At 41.2% G+C, this 18,032-nt stretch overlaps 1 protein-coding gene across 5 annotated transcripts in view; it reads left to right on the forward strand.

Moving 5' to 3' along the window:
* KAT6B (lysine acetyltransferase 6B) overlaps positions 1-18,032 on the forward strand; it is a 2,279,653-nt gene that overhangs the window by 1,907,295 nt on the left and 354,326 nt on the right. For all 5 annotated transcript variants that reach the window (XM_044056739.1, XM_044056740.1, XM_044056738.1 and 2 more), the window contains exon 13: positions 7,819-8,050. In XM_044056739.1, the coding sequence (XP_043912674.1) occupies positions 7,819-8,050 (232 nt within the window). The remainder of the gene's footprint in view (positions 1-7,818; positions 8,051-18,032) is intronic.

Raw genomic sequence — 18,032 nt, forward strand, 5'->3', positions numbered from 1 at the left:
TCAGTGCTAAAACACAGCCTCTATGGGACCAGATAACATCCCAGGCTGCTTACTAAACAGTCTAAAGCAAGAGTTAGCAGAATCACTGGGTGCTGTCTTCAACCACAGTCTAAGTACTGGCTTTTTCCCGGCAGAGGGAAAAACAGCCTCTGTAATACCCTTGCACAGAGGGGGTCCCTCAACTGACTCAGGAAACTATACACTCATAAGCTTGACCAGACTTGTCTGTAAGGCCATGGAGAGAATCATCTTGGACCTTATCAACAAGGACATTGGTGACCTTTAAACTCTTTATCCGACCCACTTTGACTTGGTCAAGGGCAGATTGTGCCTGCTAAACCTAGTGGAATTCTTTATTAGTGTCACCAAAGCCCTGGATGACGGCAAATCATTACATACTGCCTATCTCGACTTGCCCAAGGGCTTTGACACAATCCCCCACTGAGGCATCATTGCAGAACTCACCCACCTGGAGATTAACACATACATCATTAGATGGGTAGCCAACTGGCTCACCAACAGAATGCATACAGTCATAGGTGAGGATTCCACCTCTACCAGCAGACCTGTTACCAGTGGTGTCCCACAAAGGTCTGTGCTGGGCCCCCTACTGTTTGGAATGCATTCCTCAGAAAATCAGTGGAATAAAGATGGTCTGTGGCTCCACAAGTTCGCTGACAATGGCAAATTGGGCACAATCATTGAATCCTCAAACAATGTCAACATATTACAAAATGTCATCAAAAACACGTAGAGAAACCAAAAAGAAACACTTAAAACTTAGAACACCCAGCTCAAAAGTTCATCAAATAAACCAAATTCGGACACGTGGAACTAGCTCTTTCAATCACTTTTTAATACTGTGATCTTCTTCAGAAACAAAAAATACACAGCCCACCCTTTCTTTTATATTAAAATAATTAACTAAAACAGGAAATGACATGTTAATTGATATTGAAATGATTAAATAACATTTTATATATGTATATATAAACTGTTGTATTAAAAACTTATATGTATAATCACCATATACTAATTCCTTTAACATAGATTCTGTTATGTTCTCATATGTTCATAATTACTATTTTACCACCCTTATCCGCCTTCATTATTCTTATCCCAGTATTATTGCTTAACAACTGTAAAGCTGAATACTCTACCGAGGGTAAATTTTTCTCTTTGTTTGTTGAATGGATTTTTCTAAATTCACCTTCACAAATATTCTGAAATGCTTGCAATGTACTCTGTAAAGGGGATTAAATGTGCTACATCTTTTAGGTGTTCCACTAATGTTGGTACTAATAGACTGTAATATAAAGATGTCTCAAACGCAGGATATATGAGCATTGTTTGGCAATAAAGAAGAAGGATAGAATGAATGCACTATCAAGGCATGCTATGATATGTAATGAATTTAAGAAGTTTGAATTTTTTATTCTGGACAATGTAGAAAAAGCATTATTTGCTGGTGATTTAAACAACACATTAGAATGTAAAGAAGCCTTTTGGCAACTATTACTGGGTGCAGATAGAGCCCCAGGTTTAAATGAAGTCATTAGTTTAAAATGTTTTTTTATTGTATAGATAGGTCAGAAATGTCTATTTTAGTATTAGAAAACAATGTCATTTGAGTATATCTGTGGCTTCAGTGGACTGGGTAGATGTAGGCCTACTGACTGTTTCTGATGGAAATGCAATGGATGGCTGTATGTCAACCTCTGTGTCAGATTCAACCCCTGCACCTCCCTGACTTTGCCTCAGTTTGACCACCATCATCATCAGAGTCTGCGGATCCACTGACATTGAGTGGCACATGGCCCACACTCCCACTGTCATGATCACCTTTGATAAAAAGCATGAAACATAGGTATACATTAATACCTGCACTACTGTAGTACAGTATATGCTGACAAACTGATTGCCACTACTATTACAGAAAGTACCGCAATACACACAGCAGGCCTGAGATTAAAATCACAGACTACAATATTTCTTTGAAATGCTCAGCACTACTGACATAAAAGCATTTGGCTTTCCAGCTGCAGAAGACGTACTGTGTTGTACTCCAGATGGGCCTGGAAGAAGTTAAGCAAGAGGTAATGGCAACTTCGAACAACTGAAGTGCCCAACCAAACGTCAAAAACAACAAGAAAAAACACCAGTGGAAGCAGCAAAAATGGAATGTCAAAGACAAACAAATAGCGTATTCCGAATTTATTCTCCGCTTTCGTCACAGACTTCTTCAGAATGATAAAACAATACAAAAATCACATGGTTTAAATACTAAAAAAACTTGAACTAATCAATCAATTATCCAATAAAAAAACATCAATTAACTGAAGTAAAAGGTCAAATACCAAACTTTACCTACATAAAATGCAATAATAAAGCATCACTGTTTTTGTTAATACATAATTCACGATGCTTTAAATAACATTTAACATTAATAACATCGTTCAAGCCGGGGGGTGAGTCGGATTTTAATCTAACCTGCCAATCAGTTTCACGTTGTTGTAAGTAATTCTTATAGTCACCATCCCTCATATCTTTCTTACAAACCTCTAAAATAGAGAACAAAAATTTCTTAAAATTGGGACATACCAAAGAATGCTTAAATAAAGCATTAGTGTCGTCTCTTTTTTTAATGCTGTAAAGATGCTCTTTCCAGGAGAAAAGCACCATTTTGCCAAAACCCATCTACTATGACTTTTTGGTATCATTGAAGGGGGTTCTCTATAGATTGACATGCCTGAGTGACATACTTGTAGGTGTCCTAAAAGGCAACAGAAGTATAATGCACATAAGTATCACATAGCTACAAAATAACTGTTTCCAGATAAAACAGAAAAGGTAGCCAGTCAATGTTACGTACTGGAGAAACATAAAACAGGCCAGAGATGTGAAATACTAGCAACAAGTAGGATGCAAAATAAGGAGAGTAACAAGAGCAACATATCTTTGTTTGTGCCAGAACAGTAAGTCACATTTTCTCCCCCCCAAAAGAACAGTCTATTCTTGTTTGTGCCATAACAGTAACTCATCCTTGCCCCCACCCCAAAACAAGAACAGGAAAATTACCCATTTTGCTAACAAAATGTCTTTGAAATGCTAAAAGTGCTGTCAAAGGATCTGTCCCTGACACATTTGTACATATTTATCACACAGCATTCCATTTTCATGTATTTGTCAATTGTGTGCCTCTGAAATGGCTTGACAGACACAGCTACCTTTCAGAGACCAAGAAGGGAAATGCTGGAGATGTCACAGGCATCAGCAACTGGGATCCTCCACCAATTCCTGGATGCTGTGCTCCAGCATGCCAGTGAGCCACATGTATTTTCCCAGTAGTTCTGAGGAGACAGCCAGAAAAATGCAACAGTTGTAGCAGGTAGCACACTACCCTGCAGTACTGGGTCCCATAGATTGCATTCATGCAGAAATGAAAGCACCAACTGGGAACAGGGCACTCTGTACGTCAATTGTCAAGCTGTGTGTAATGCCAAGGCAGTCATCTTGAACATGTGTGGTGGCAACCCTGGCAGTTACTATGACTCACATAGCTGGCACACCTCCAAACCTGTACCATATGTTTGTTAGGGAGGATGTCCTACAGGGTTATCTACTTGGGGATGCAGGCTATGCACTGGAACCTTGGCTGATGCCACCCATCAGAAATGCACATACACCCACAGAAGAATGCCATAATGATGCACACGCTCAAACCAGAAATGTCATAGAACATGTGTTTTGCCTGCTGAAGTGATGGTTCCGGAGCCTAGATACATCTGTGGGAGCCCTGTAGTACAATCCACTAATTCAGATGCACGAAAGGAAGCTGAACGTAGTAGCAAACTGAGGAAATATACAGGGGAATGCAACATATAGGGTTGATGTTGCTTGCAATTCTGTTGTCAAAATTGTAAGGGAGAAACCATATTAAGTAGAATAGGGCTAGAATAGTGTGTTTCACTTGAGTAAGGTGGGGGGGGGGTACTGACAAGAAAATAAGGGTGTCGCCTGTTTTGGAAAAAAATAACACTAATGGAAAACCAACCTTAAGTTCATAGGTTCATAGGTTCATAGGTTCATACTAGGCTATCTGCCCGAGGGCATTTATAAGCCTAGCCCATTGTTTTGTGGCTTACGCCACCCCTTTAGTATGGGGAACTATACCCATTATTTTGCTGTGCCTCTGTCGAGCAGTGACACTGAGGTAATTCCTGGGGTATATCTGCGATCTCCCATCCATTGGTCAAGATTTCTCTTGAACAAGGCCAGCGAGGTGCTCTGCCTCACATGTACCGGGATTTTGTTCCACAGCATAGGGAGTCTTTGGGTGATGAATCTATCCCTCCAGCACGTCCTATTAATAGCAGTGTCGAGGTTTAAGTCTCCCGCCCTTGTGGCTCTGATGGATCTAGATTTTTTGAGGTGAAGCATATTCATCAAATCTGGGTTTGACATGGCCTTGTATGTTAGGCAAAGGTCACCTCTGAGCAAGCGGTAAGTGACTGAATAGAGCTGGAGTTCTTTCAGTCGGGCAGCATAGGACAGATTTTTGAGACCCTTTATCCTTTTGGTGAGGAAATATACATGACTGACTGAATGTAACCGAAAGTTGGAAATGAGCCGTTAGTCATAAGGCACGGAGCAGTGAGAATAGACTGGTGGGAATGCATAGTTACAAAAAGAAAGGTTATATTCTTGGGGGGGGGGTGAATTATTGTTTAAACATCAGAGCCGCAAATTGAGTTTTTTCCCCTCTCCCTCCCCCTACCCGCAACGTAAAACAGAACTGGATGACTGTCCGGTGTTCAACTCCGGTCAGTATTCTGTAGTGCACTTTATTGCATTTTAGTGTTTTTGACATTTAAAGCAAATCTGAAGAAGTATTTACGAAAATCCTGCAACGTAATACAGTTTAAGCCATTAACTACAGATCTTTATCAACAACAGTTTCTTGCTTTTCATAAGTCTTTAAAAATAAGTGTATGTTAAAACTTGGGATGGTATTTAATAAACGTAGATTGCAAGTTGGTGTAAACCCCCCCCCCCATTACCTGGACTGTATTAACTATTAATATGTTTACAGTTTGCATTTGCATTTACAGGCATGCTAATTATAGACTTGAAAACCCAAGACCTGATGATTTAACTCGCCCCCATGCACTCCAGGATGGATCCACCAATTGGCTTTAACATTAAAGGTTTAGCCTGCCAAATTCAGACTAATTGGAGCTTCCAGAACAGAAAACACCCACTTATTCTGAGTGTATGTAACCAGTACTTTAAACCATGTAAACTGTACATCTAAGCAGCACTCATTTGCCATTAAACGTTTAACCTAATAACTGAGAACTATCTCATCTTTTTTACAAGAAGATCAAATGCTTGATAACTTTTTATTTTGATTTTCAGCAAAATGGGCACCAGCCTACAAACAAAGACTTAATCTTGAAACCTGCCTGGGCAGTGTTTTTCCAGACTCCTGAGTATTACCCAAACAATAGCAAAGCCAGAAGTCCTCAAACTATCTGGGCAGTCTTTATCAAGACTACTTTATTTTCCCAGACAAGAGCACAGCTGCTAATTGTTTAATACTGCTCAATTTAGCACAGCGTCACTCCCTGTGGAACTCATTCTTTCTCACTAATGACTGAGAGAGGATACCAAGACCAGTGTTAGCCTTTCTTAAAGACACATTTATGTACTGAGAAGCCATCCATGGAGCCTTAAGCCCCTCCCAACCTTCTCAAATAGCAGAGGGAGATCCCATAATCCAAATAAGGGTACCAGGTGACACTACATGTGCTGGTAATTACCATCCCAGCCTTTTTTCTACCTTCAATACCTGGATCATTTAATTGCAAGTAAGCCACCCCATGATTTTATTTATACTTAGGGGCACACCTTTCACCTAGGCCTTCTGTACTGTCAGGATCACCCACAGCAGTTACCACTTTTCAGTAATATTGTTTATGGAAAAACTACCCGCGGTGGTGGTGCTGCGGTAGCGTTGTCGCCTCACAGTAAGACGCTGTCCGGTTCGATTCTCAGCTAGAGCGTCTTCTGCATGGAGACATGCGTGAATGGGCGTACCTTCTTGAAGGTTGTGCGTCAGGGCTGGTAACTCGGCACGTAAAACTCAACTATCAATCATTAGCGGACGGGAGTTCCGCTGTGATGACCCCTAACCGGGAAAAGCCGAAAGACACAAACAAACTATGGAAAAAATGCAATAATAAATGACTAAGGCACAAATCTAGTAGTAGTAGTAATAGTACACAGTCTTTATGGCTTGTCAGTGTTTAAAACACAAAACGGATAGCTTTTACAAGAAATTCTGCTTGTAGAAGTGCAGAATAATACAGAAACACAATTTTCCCACAACTTCTAATTAAAATACAATACTAAAGTCCCAGAACAAACTAAAAAAATGTAAACAGATAACTTTTTGGCTAAAACATGGAACAGATGGAACAGAGCAGAAAAGTCAATGAAGCATCATCTTACAGGTCAGTGTAAGTGCAACTTAAATATTTAAGTAGAACTGAAGTAATTATGTAATTCTCTTTCCTTCTTGAAGAAAAGCTAGTTACTCACAGTTCCGTATCTTGCAAGTCTTGTATGAAAGAATGTTTTTACTTATGAAATAGAAAGTCTATAGATAATACTTGTGTTTGTATTTTGTTATTTGTTTCACTACCTGCACTTGTGTAAATAAGCTGCTGGTTAACTAGAATGTTTACTTTATCTTGTAACTGGAACAGCCAGCCGTTGTCACGCATCAAAACTACTTTTCTGTATTTATTTGTTATTTTACAGTGGTAGCTCGTTAACGTTCAAAAGCGTGCATGCTGAAAGGTCAGCCAAATCAGGGTACCCATTGTAAAGTGAGCATATCCCAGTAGAAAAAAGTCCGGTCACACAGGCTTTCTTCTGTTAGTATATGCTAAGGCTTTCCAGTTTCCTTGAGCTAAGAGGTCGAGAGGTACGTACAGAGGGCAGAGAAAATGCAAGAAACATCAGGTACATTATGCAAAAAATAAAGAACCGTACCTGATTTTCTTTGTATTTTTGCCCTGTCTTTCTCATGCCTCTAAACTGTCCGGATTTTACAGTTTGTAAAAAGAAGAAGCAATGAAGATTTTCCTTTCTCCATTGCTTGCTTTCCAAATCACTGATATATTGTATAACCACGGGGAACTCTACGCATGCGTAATACATCAGCAAGGCACAGAATATGGAAACAGTATGGAAGAACACCGCGGCGCTGTTATACAAGGGCATTATTTAAGAAAAGCAAGTAATTTCTTTCTTAAATTATGTCATTGTATTAATAGGAATAACCAACTCCTGAGTGAACCGTGGATAAATATTCAATATGCCACAACCACTTGTCGGTTATTACTATAATAGATGCCACACTGTTCCCCTTTGACTGTAAATTGTCTGGCAGTTTATGAAGAGAAGCTTAATCTTATTGTATTAACATTATAATAATCTATCTCCCTAGTTCAATTCAGAATTGCATAATGGTTTCTATAATTTCTAGCAGTTACCTTTGCATAAAATGCCATTGGTTATGCTCATTTCCATAATGGAAGAAATAATTATTGGACTTGTTTGGGAAACTGCTTTTAGATGAAAAAACTGCATGTGCAAGTGTTAACACAAATTATCAGTTCTTTGTAATATTGCAGACTGGCATACATTTGTACTTTAAAAAGGCATATCACATGAGAAGTGTATTAATTATAAATATTATTCTGGGAATCCAAGGCTACTTAATTTAATTAGGAATTTTTATCTTTTTAGGTTATCTTCTTTCCAGAAAAGAGGGGCAAGCAGGATCCCCTGAAAAACCACTGTCTGATTTGGGTCGCTTATCCTATTCAGCTTATTGGAAAAGTGTTATTTTAGAATATATGTATTTTAACAGGGAGAAACCAATCAGTATTAAGGGAATCAGCAGGGCAACTGGTATGTGTCCGCATGATATCGCAACAACTTTACAGCAACTGAATATGATTGATAGATGGAATGACAAGTAAGTACATATTCTTTATACTATTACTTTTGCTTCATCCTAATTTAAAAACTGTGCATATATAGTCTGCAGCAGCACGCTTTGTGAATGCTCGTGGAGTAGTCTGTTGTGTTGTCAATTGAATTTAATTTTATTTTGTCTTGTGTTTAACAGGATTAGTACACCGACTCAGGTAGTCCATTTTTAGGCTTGGCTCAGGAGAAAACTAAGCAGGAAAGATGTATGATTTTTAATCCCATACATATAGTACAATAAATAAATAACTTGCTCATGTACAAGCAAAACATACTTTACCAGTAGGTGATATCGTTGCAAAATAATGCCGAATAGTCGAGTTTTCCAAGCACTGCGTCACACCTACAATTAAAGCAGTTGGATGTGTGGTTCTGTGTGTGCTGCCTTCCTGCTTGAAATAATAGATGGTTGTTAGCTATTCATTAGTGTTCATAGGTTTGTAAGTAAATATTAGGCAAGTCATTTTGAAGACTATTACACATCTAGACAATAACCAGAAAGTGAGCAAAGTTGTTAATCAGACCCTGTATTTTGTGTCTGTGAGATAAACACCTTAACCATTATGCCAACCCCCATCTGAAGTGCCATTCATGATAAAATCACATCTTTATGCCTAGTACAGTGCTGTACTCAGACAGCTGAGGAAGGGCCATTTGGTCCTTACATGCCAAGGCTTATGATTCAGGACCTAGACGTCATGCATCCATTTGATGTTTGGTAGGAGCTTGAGTCACAAGTGTAGAACATACCATTAATGGGTTCAGTCTAAAATATTCTCCAGGCCGGACTTGGGCATCTTTTTCTATAGGCAGCTTTTGGGTAGCATAATGCTGGTTCCCTTTCTCCCACTGATCATTGCCAGTCTGTTATAAGCTTACCCACAGTTAAGCTCATACCAGTAACTATATAAAATTGTCAGACTGTCAGCCAGGACATCTTCCAGTCTCTCATGATGGTTATACTTTATCTTAAGGTCTTGTGATAATGTGACATAATTAAAGGATTTTATTTTAGAAATGGACAAATGTAGGGAAACCACATCCACTTTTCTACTTCTCTGCTTAATAATCCCTTCTCTAAAGCTTGCCTTTAAGTTTGAGAGAGAAGCATCTTCCTCCCCAGACATACCTAGCAGAGTTTCTGGGGGAGACACCCAAGAGTCTTTCAAGTTATCCTGCCCTTAGAGCCTGCTATTAGGAATGACTTTTGAGTAGCCTGGAGCCATCCTATTTCTAGTTGTCAGCCCCTAAAAAAGGCTCATGCCCATTACAAACCACCACCTGAACTGGCAGACCAGTTTACCAAGCATCACAGTGTAGAATCTTATGAGTAGCTTTAATCCAGTTGTAGATTACAAAGGCCAAATCATTCCGTCACTTTGCCACCTGACATGAAGTCTGGAATAATAGATGGGTGTAATAAGTGCCACATTGGGAATCAGGGCCCTCAGTTGTTTGCTTTACCTCTCCCATTTTCCAGGCTTTCCCATTTAGGAAGCCTGTGGATAAGCTTGATGGCCTGTTTGAATCTGGGCTTAAGGAGGATCTTTTTGTGGCTCTGCTGGTGGCATCTTTGGTGGGGTACTGTACGTACTGATGCAGTTCTAACTGCTAACATTTAGGTCAGACTTGTTGGCCATGTAATATGGCCTGCATAGAATAATGTGGCTGAAGTTATTTTCTGTTAAGGGGCAACTTAAAAACAAAATCCTGAATGACCATTTTTTGGGAAAATGCTTTTCAGACACTTATGACTTTGATAACTACCAAAGGAAGCATAAGGCCCACTCCTTAAGTTCTGTGAGCCCCTTGTTGCTGCTTCTACTACTTCCTTACTAGAACTGTCCCATCTCTAAAAGAAGCAGAGCTGTCCAGTGCATCCATGAAAGGCTGTCAAGCATCATATGGTCTTGCTGTTGCAGGTGCCATCTGAGTCACCCTGAATTATGACTCCAACAGCCACCTCACTACACTGTTGATTTCATTATGGGAAGCACCATTACCTGAGTTCACCTTGGGTTTGAGAACTATCGTAAGTGATTGGATGATTCTAAGCAGTCATCTAGAGCCATATATATACTGCAGTTCACCGGTCCCCCTCCCAGAAAGTGTTCCATAAAGAGGCTAGTTCCTTTCAACATAGTTCTTGAAAAATTCCTAAACTGTAGTGTTCATGGGGCTGTAGAGGCTGTCCTAGTGCAGGATGGAGTTTGTGGTCTGAAAGGTGACAGATTACTTCTGCTTTATTCCTCCAGTTCTGAACCTTAACTTCAACCGGAATGCCTTGTATGTCAAGTTTCAGATGGTCTCCCTATAGGGCATTATTTGCCCATGCTCCTGAAGTGTGCCTTGGTGGTGTTACTGAATATGAAAGACAAGCATGTGACACATAAACAACTGAGCTGTACATAGGAGACTTTCATACTTCACAGTTGGGAGCATTATTTTCAGCAGCAGTTGCCATATGGTCTTTCTTTAGCAACCAGAATCTTTACTAGGGTGATAGCAGAAGCCTTAGAGGATCTCCTGACATTCCCTTACCCGGATGTCTGGTTTCTTGCTGTCCATTTCAGGGTCTTCTTGTAATCAGGCCACCTGTGGAGACTTCTGTGGGTGCAGTACATTGAGTATCTGGAGTTTAAACAAACATTGAAAGACATCTTATGTGATTCTGGATGTGAAGAAATCGTACAGCTCAGAGGTGGACACTTAAGTGCTCAATTATTCCTGCCCATGGAATAAGTTCATAGCCTTGGCTACCTTGTTGAGAACATGGACAAGGGTCCAGTCTTGCACTCTGCTGTGCTTTCTAGGATTAATAGTTCCATGAGCTTTATTTTGCCATTCACACACTTTAGGATGTTGATGTTGCAATGGACTGTGAAGGGTCATGGCTTCAGGGTCACCATTTAGTCACAGATGTATTGACTCTGTTCCAACCTAAGCTAGAGATGCATGCTAACAGTAGTAGAGATATATATGCTCCTATTGGCCAGTGTGTGCCTGCTATAAAGCCCAGCAGCCCTGAGTTAGTAAGCTATTTCTGGCCAGAGGGAAAGGTAGTAGAATGGAAAGAGGCCAAGAATTTATTTGGACTGCAGAACAGAGATAGTGTTCTCTATTAAGGAGTGCTAACAGAGTATAGCAAAGAGAAAGAAACAGGGAGATCCTAAGCAAAAGACCAGCACTGGTAGAGTTTTTAGTAGAATATAGATCAGGAGTTGCTGTAAAAAAAGGAATAATTAGTAGAGCATAAAAGATATTGCATGATAACTATAAGAGTCCATCAGAGGAGGTTAGAAAGGATTGGGAAGAGAGATTGGATAAGCAATTCACAAAGAAACAATGGGGGATTTATGTATGTCTCCCAAATATGCAACAAAGTCTAGAAGATTTAGGATGTTTGCTTGAAGTGTTTACATAGGTATTTTTATACCCCAAGTAGACTCCATAGAATTTTTCTTCAAGTAGATAGCAAATGTTTGAGATGTGATGGGGAAGAAAGAGGTAATTGGGAACATATTTTCTGGGTGTGTAATGAGTTGGCAGGTTCTAAAAATTCCATGCAGACTACTGTATCAGAAATATTGGGTGACCAAATTAGTATAAGTATTGAAATTATTTTTTGAGCTGTGATGCACAGTCAGAATTGTCTATACATAGTAAGGCTGAGTCTAATCATAGTGGCTGCAAAAAAAGCAATTACTAGGAAAGGGAAGTTGAAGTCTAAACCAACTGTACTAAAAGTAGTGAATATAACAGAGAAAAAAACAACTGGAAACGGGATCTATAGAAAAGGGTAGGAGCAAATTACATAGAAAAAAATGGGAACTGTGGTAACAGTACATGCAGAGGAGGAACGAGGTTTAAAAAAAAGGCAGGATTTGAATGAGCTGTGTAATGTTTGACCGACAGTGACTGGATAGATTATAAGTGATAAATAATGTTTGCAACTAAACTTAATGTCAGTATGATTTGTTTTTATTTATGTAAATGTATGATTGTCCATGATGTTCTTCATCTCACATTGCTGCAGTCCTTACTTATGGGGTAGTCCGCTGTCCTCGGTCGGCCCGAATACCAAAGTATTAGGCTGACGTCGGTCATGGGCGCCTAGATCTGACATCAGAGCGTCAGGGTATAAAGGCGCATGACCGACGTCATATCCTCAGTCTTTTTTGCCGCATGGTCCGATGCAGAAGCAGCGTTGCAAGTGCCGTTCGGCGTTCTGAAATTTTTCGCTTTCGGAGTTTCAGACGATACCAAGTTGGGCTAAGTACCCCGTTGGGGAATATTTTTGTTTTTTCTTGCCTCAGTTACTTACCGGATGTCAGAAAAAGTGAATAATTGTATTTCTTGTGGGAAACAGATACTGCATAGGGATTACCACTCGCTTTGTATTCCTTGTTTGGGACCGGAGCACGCGTAGTGGTGTCGGTTTTGTGCTAGGTTTAATAAGCGCACTATAAAACGGAGGTTAGATTGCGCTAGGTTAGTCTTTGGCAAGAGGTGTAATTATAATATGCCGTCGGATGTTCCGACGCCTGCTTCTACTAAGAAGCGCAAAGACAAATCTTTAAAGCCTAGGCAGGATGATTCGTCCGTTTCGGACGCGGGACCTTTAGAAGCTACAGCTGAACAGGTGGATCCGGCTGAAGTTTCTGTTGAGTCCCAGGGGGAAACTTTGATTTTACAAGATGTGACCTCTCAGGAGGCAGGTCAGGCTGAAGGGGCCTCTCAGGTTACTATTCTTCCTTCTATGCCTAAGGTGGTTAGGCCTTCTGCTACTGTTTCTAAGGCTCCTTCTAAGGGCAGGTCTGTTTTGCCTTCCTCTGGTGTCAGTTCTGGTTCTTCAGGGTCTGTGCCAAAAAAGCACATGCTTAAAATGGCAGAGGATTTGATTACTTTAATTAGAGGTTCTATGCCCCCTCCTGATAAGAGGCCCAGGATGGAGCCAGAGTTGGAAAGTTTGGAGCAGGCCTCAGATGATTCAGAGTCTTCTACTGAGGACATTCAAGATTTCCCTCCTTATTCTGATTCTGATGCAGAGGATTCCACTCCTTCTGCTTCTCCTCCAGAGGATTTTTCATTTTCAGAAACTCTGCATTCCATGAGGGAGCATTTTAAGTGGGAGGGACAGGATTACTCTGATTCGGAAGAGGCTTAGGGAGTTCTTGTTTTTACCACAGCATAGACCCTTAGCTATACCTCCGGTTTTGGATGTTGTTTCAGATGTTTTCTCTGAGGCTTCCCTTAATCCAGATTCTGTGCCTCCTGCCCCAGTTAAACCGGACAGGTATTACAGGGTGCCTGAGGCTCATAAATATCTGTATAAGAGTCCTAGGGCGGACCCAGAAACTATTAGTCAGGGGCCTAAGGGTGTTAGAGCCTCTGTTGTTAAGAATCCGGTTCCTCTGGATAAGGAAGCTAGAGCTTTGGATAGATGGGGTAAGAAGGTGTATACCTCTTCTACTTTAGCAATGAGAGCTTTGAACTGCCAGTTTCATATGTTGAAGTATCAGAATTTCCTCCTTTCTCAGCTAAGATCTAAAGTGGATGCTTTGGCAGAGGGCATAGAGTGTAAAGAATTGCAGGATTTAGTGCATGTTTCTGAACAGGTGGGTAAGCACTCTTTGCAATGTGGTTTTGATGCTTTACAGGCTTCTTCTAGGGTGGCTGCCACTGGCTCAGTTATTCGTAGGCACGCCTGGCTTAAGGATCAGAATTTGTCTGAGCATGTTAAGTCTAGAATTCTGGATGCCCCTTTGCAGTCTGAAGTTTTGTTTGGTCCTCCTGTGGAGTCAGTCTTAAAGAAAATGGAAGACAAGGCTAAGTCTATGCAGACTGTTAAAGATTTTTTGCAGGTGCAACCTCCAAAGTTTAGTAGAAATTGGCCTACTAAGGGGTGGACGTACCCTTCTTCTGATTCTCAGTCTAGGGGTAGATCTAGGCGTGGTAGGGGCAGAGCTCAGAGTACCTTCAGGCCGAGACAATGGAGTTCGCCTGCTCAATCTGCTGGTGAGGGCAGGGGCCAGTCCTTTCGTAAACAGGACCAATGACCTGCATTTTCAGCTGCCAGATTCCTCTTGCCTGGCAGCTCCTTTGGGAGGAAAGTTGGCTCTTTTCAAGCAAAATTGGCATTTAGTCACCCAGGACAAATGGGTATTGGACATTATAAACCGAGGTTACAAGTTCTATTTCCATACCATGCCTCCTTTCAAAGGCATGCCAGACGTCCCTCCTCGGCAAAGGATAGAGGCTCACAGACAAATTTCTTTACTTCTTCAAATAGGAGCTATACAGCCAGTTCCTCTGTCAGAAGTGGGCCTAGGATTTTATTCTCGCCTGTTTCTAGTTCCAAAGAAAGGAAACACGTGGAGACCAATTTTGGATTTATCTATCCTCAACACTGGACATTCCAAAGTTCAAGATGCTGACTTTACAACAGCTTTTACCTCTGTTGGGAAAAGATCACTGGATGGTTACTCTGGATCTCAAAGAGGCTTACCTTCATGTTCCTATCAGGCCCAGTTGCAGGAGGTACCTGCGTTTTCGGGCTGGAAATTTACATTATCAGTTCTCTGCATTGCCCTTTGGCTTATCTACTGCGCCCAGAGTGTTCACAAAGGTTCTGGCTCCAGTGATAGCATTTTTCAGACTAAGAGGAATACAGATTTATCCTTATTTGGACGACTGTCTGATTATTGCACAAGAAAAGGACGAACTTCTTCATCATCTACAGTATGTGATGGCAGTGTTAAGATGCCTAGGGTATTCTGTGAACGAAACAAAGTCCAGTCTAGTACCCTCTCAGGACATGTGCTTTCTGGGTGTGAGACTGAATACAGCTTCCCAGATGGCTTTTTTGACCCTGGACAAACAAAGAAGCCTTTCTCTTTATTTCCAGCAAATGTCTCTACGGTCCAGGCTGACTGCAAGGACAGTCCTTCAAGCCTTTGGGTTCATGGCATCTTGTATTCTGGTGCTTCCCAATGCCAAATTGCATATGAGGAAGCTTCAATGGTATCTCAAAAATGTGTGGACACAGCACTGCCAAGATCTAGACACTGTCATTCAGATAATACCCTGCATTCAGAAGGAGTTTTTGTGGTGGGCTCAGGAATGTCACCTAAACAAGGGACTCTCTGTGACCCGGCCAGAGGCGAGTCAGATTCTAACGACAGATGCCTCGGACAAGGCTTGGGGAGCACACCTCAATGGAAAATGGGTGCAAAACACGTGGCCTGTCAAACTCCAACATTTGCATATCAACTTGAAGGAAATGTTAGCAGTCCAGTTTGCATTGATGGCTTTCAAAGATTTACTTCGTCCAGGGCAGGTGTTGATTCAAACAGACAACACTACTGTCATGTGGTACATCAACAAGCAGGGGAACCCATTCTTACCCTCTTTGCAGGCAAGCGATGATTCTGTGGGAAACTGCTCTCAATCTACACCTCAATCTTCAGGCAAGGTTTCTACCAGGAGCACAGAACTCCTTAGCAGATGTATTGAGCAGACAAATAGTGGATCCTCACGAGTGGAAATTGGATCCTCATGTATTTCAACAGTTGACAGTGTTATGGGGAACTCCAGACATAGATCTGTTCGCTTCTCCACTAAATTACCAGTTGCCAAAGTTTTGCACAAAATGTTTCATCACACAGCTTGGAGGGTGGACGCTCTATCTTTCAGTTGGAACAATCTGCATGTATATGCCTTTCCACCTCTGCCTCTTTTTCCCAAGGTACTTCTGAAGGCCAGACAAGACAAGCCAACCATGATTTTGATAGCACCGGATTGGCCTCGACAACACTGGTACCCACTACTGAGGAGTTTAGTACGAGAACCTCCATGGCCTCTGCCTTTGATTCCGCACCTTTTGTCACAAGAGGACAGTCACTTCCTCAATGTCAAGATTCAGTCTCTGCATCTAACAGCCTGGCATATTCTGTTTTAGACTCTGGAGGGTCTCAGCTTCCACAACAAGTTTTGAATGTTATTTTGGAGGCCAGGAGGCCTGGTACCAGGAAAGTTTATGCTGATAAATGGAGGAGATTTTTTATTTGGAGCAAAGGAAAGGACTTTGATGTCTCCAAACCTGATTTAAGTGTTGCTCTTCAATATCTTACTGAGTTATTGGACAAGGGTTTGTCTTTCTCCTCAATAAAGGTCCATGCTGCAGCCATTTCTGCTCACTATGATTGTGACCCTCCTTTATTCTCTCATCCTTGGTTTAAGCAATTTCTTAGAGGGGCAAAGAATATAAGACCCCCATGTAGAGCTCCTACCCCTGCTTGGGATCTCAATTTTGTGTTGGAAAAACTTACTCTACATCCTTTTGAGCCTGCAGCTACTGCCGAGTTAAAGTATTTATCATGGAAAACTGCTTTTTTGTTGGCCATTACCTCTGCAAGAAGGGTTTCTGAATTACAGGCCCTCATGGCAGTGGAGCCTTTCCTGATTTTTCATAAGGATAGGGTATCTTTGCGTACTAATCCTTCCTTTATGCCTAAAGTGGTTTCTAGTGTGGCCTTAAATCAAACTATTCATTTGCCTACTTTTTATGCAAACCCCCAAAATAAAGGGGAGAAACTTTTGCATACTTTGGATATTCACAGGCAGTTGCGTTATTATTTGAGCAGAACCAAGGAGTTCAGACAGTCTCAGCAATTGTTTGTTTCTTTTGCTTTGGGTTCACAGGATAAACCTGTTTCAAAACAAACTATTTCTAAATGGATTGGGTTTTGTATTTCTTTCTGTTATTCCCATCATGGTAAGGAGATTCCTGCTGGAATCAGGCCTCATTCCACTAGGGCTACTGCTACTTCTACGGCCTTTATAAGGGGGGTAGCTACAAAAGACATTTTGGAGGCAGCTACTTGGAGTTCAGTGCATACCTTTTCTAAACATTACCACCTTCCTCTTTATTCTAAGTCTAGGGCTGGATTTGCCACTGCAATTTTACAGGGCATTTTAGCGGCCCCTAATGCTTTATGATTTTTACCATCCTCCCTTTCCCGTTGCTTTGGGATTCTACCCATAAGTAAGGACTGCAGCAATGTGAGATGAAGAACATAGTACAGTTTTGTACCTACCATAAATGTAGATGTTCGAAGATCCACATTGCTGCAGTCCAATTTACCCTCCCTCCTTCCCCTCTGTAGTTTGACTTGGTGCTATGCTTTAGGTGATGGTTGTTGTTGGGCATGTTTTTGGGAGGTATTCTGTTTTTGGCTGTGGCCTTTCTGGTTTGGCTTTCTGACATCTGGGGCAAGAAAAGACTGAGGATATGACGTCGGTCATGCGCCTTTATACCCTGACGCTCTGATGTCAGATCTAGGCGCCCATGACCGACGTCAGCCTAATACTTTGGTATTCGGGCCGACCGAGGACAGCGGACTACCCCATAAGTAAGGACTGCAGCATTGTGGATCTTCGAACATCTACATTTATGGTAGGTACAAAACTGTACTTTATAAATGACAATTTAATAAAGATGTCTCTTTTTTAATAAATAAGTAAATAAAGCTTATGCTGGACGGTGTCCAGTTGCTCAGATTGTGTACCTGGAATAGATCTGTTGAAGAAAAGCTGGACATAAAACCGGCCTACCAAGCATGAACTAAGAACTGCTACACTTTGTAGGTTCACTGACAGGATGCAGCTTGGAAATGGATGACATGATGGTACAGAGGAGGATGGACATCCTATGCATCCAAAAGACGAGGTGTAAGAACAGTGCAGCTAAGCCACCTGGCTTGGGATCCAGAGTCTACTACCCAGGAGGAGGAAAACAGGCTAGGAATGGTATGAGAATTGTGGTGAGCGAGAGGCTTCATAAGGCAGTGAAGCATATCATTAGAATTAGTGACAGACTCATGGCAGTTGGACTGCAGTCAAATGATGCAGCATTATTCATAATTTCAGCCTGTGTCCTATAACAAGATTGTGAAGAAGAGTCCATT

The sequence above is a fragment of the Protopterus annectens genome, chromosome 14.part0 (genome assembly GCF_019279795.1).
Source record: "Protopterus annectens isolate FY-2018-M chromosome 14.part0, PAN1.0, whole genome shotgun sequence".
Classification (NCBI taxonomy): domain Eukaryota; kingdom Metazoa; phylum Chordata; order Ceratodontiformes; family Protopteridae; genus Protopterus; species Protopterus annectens.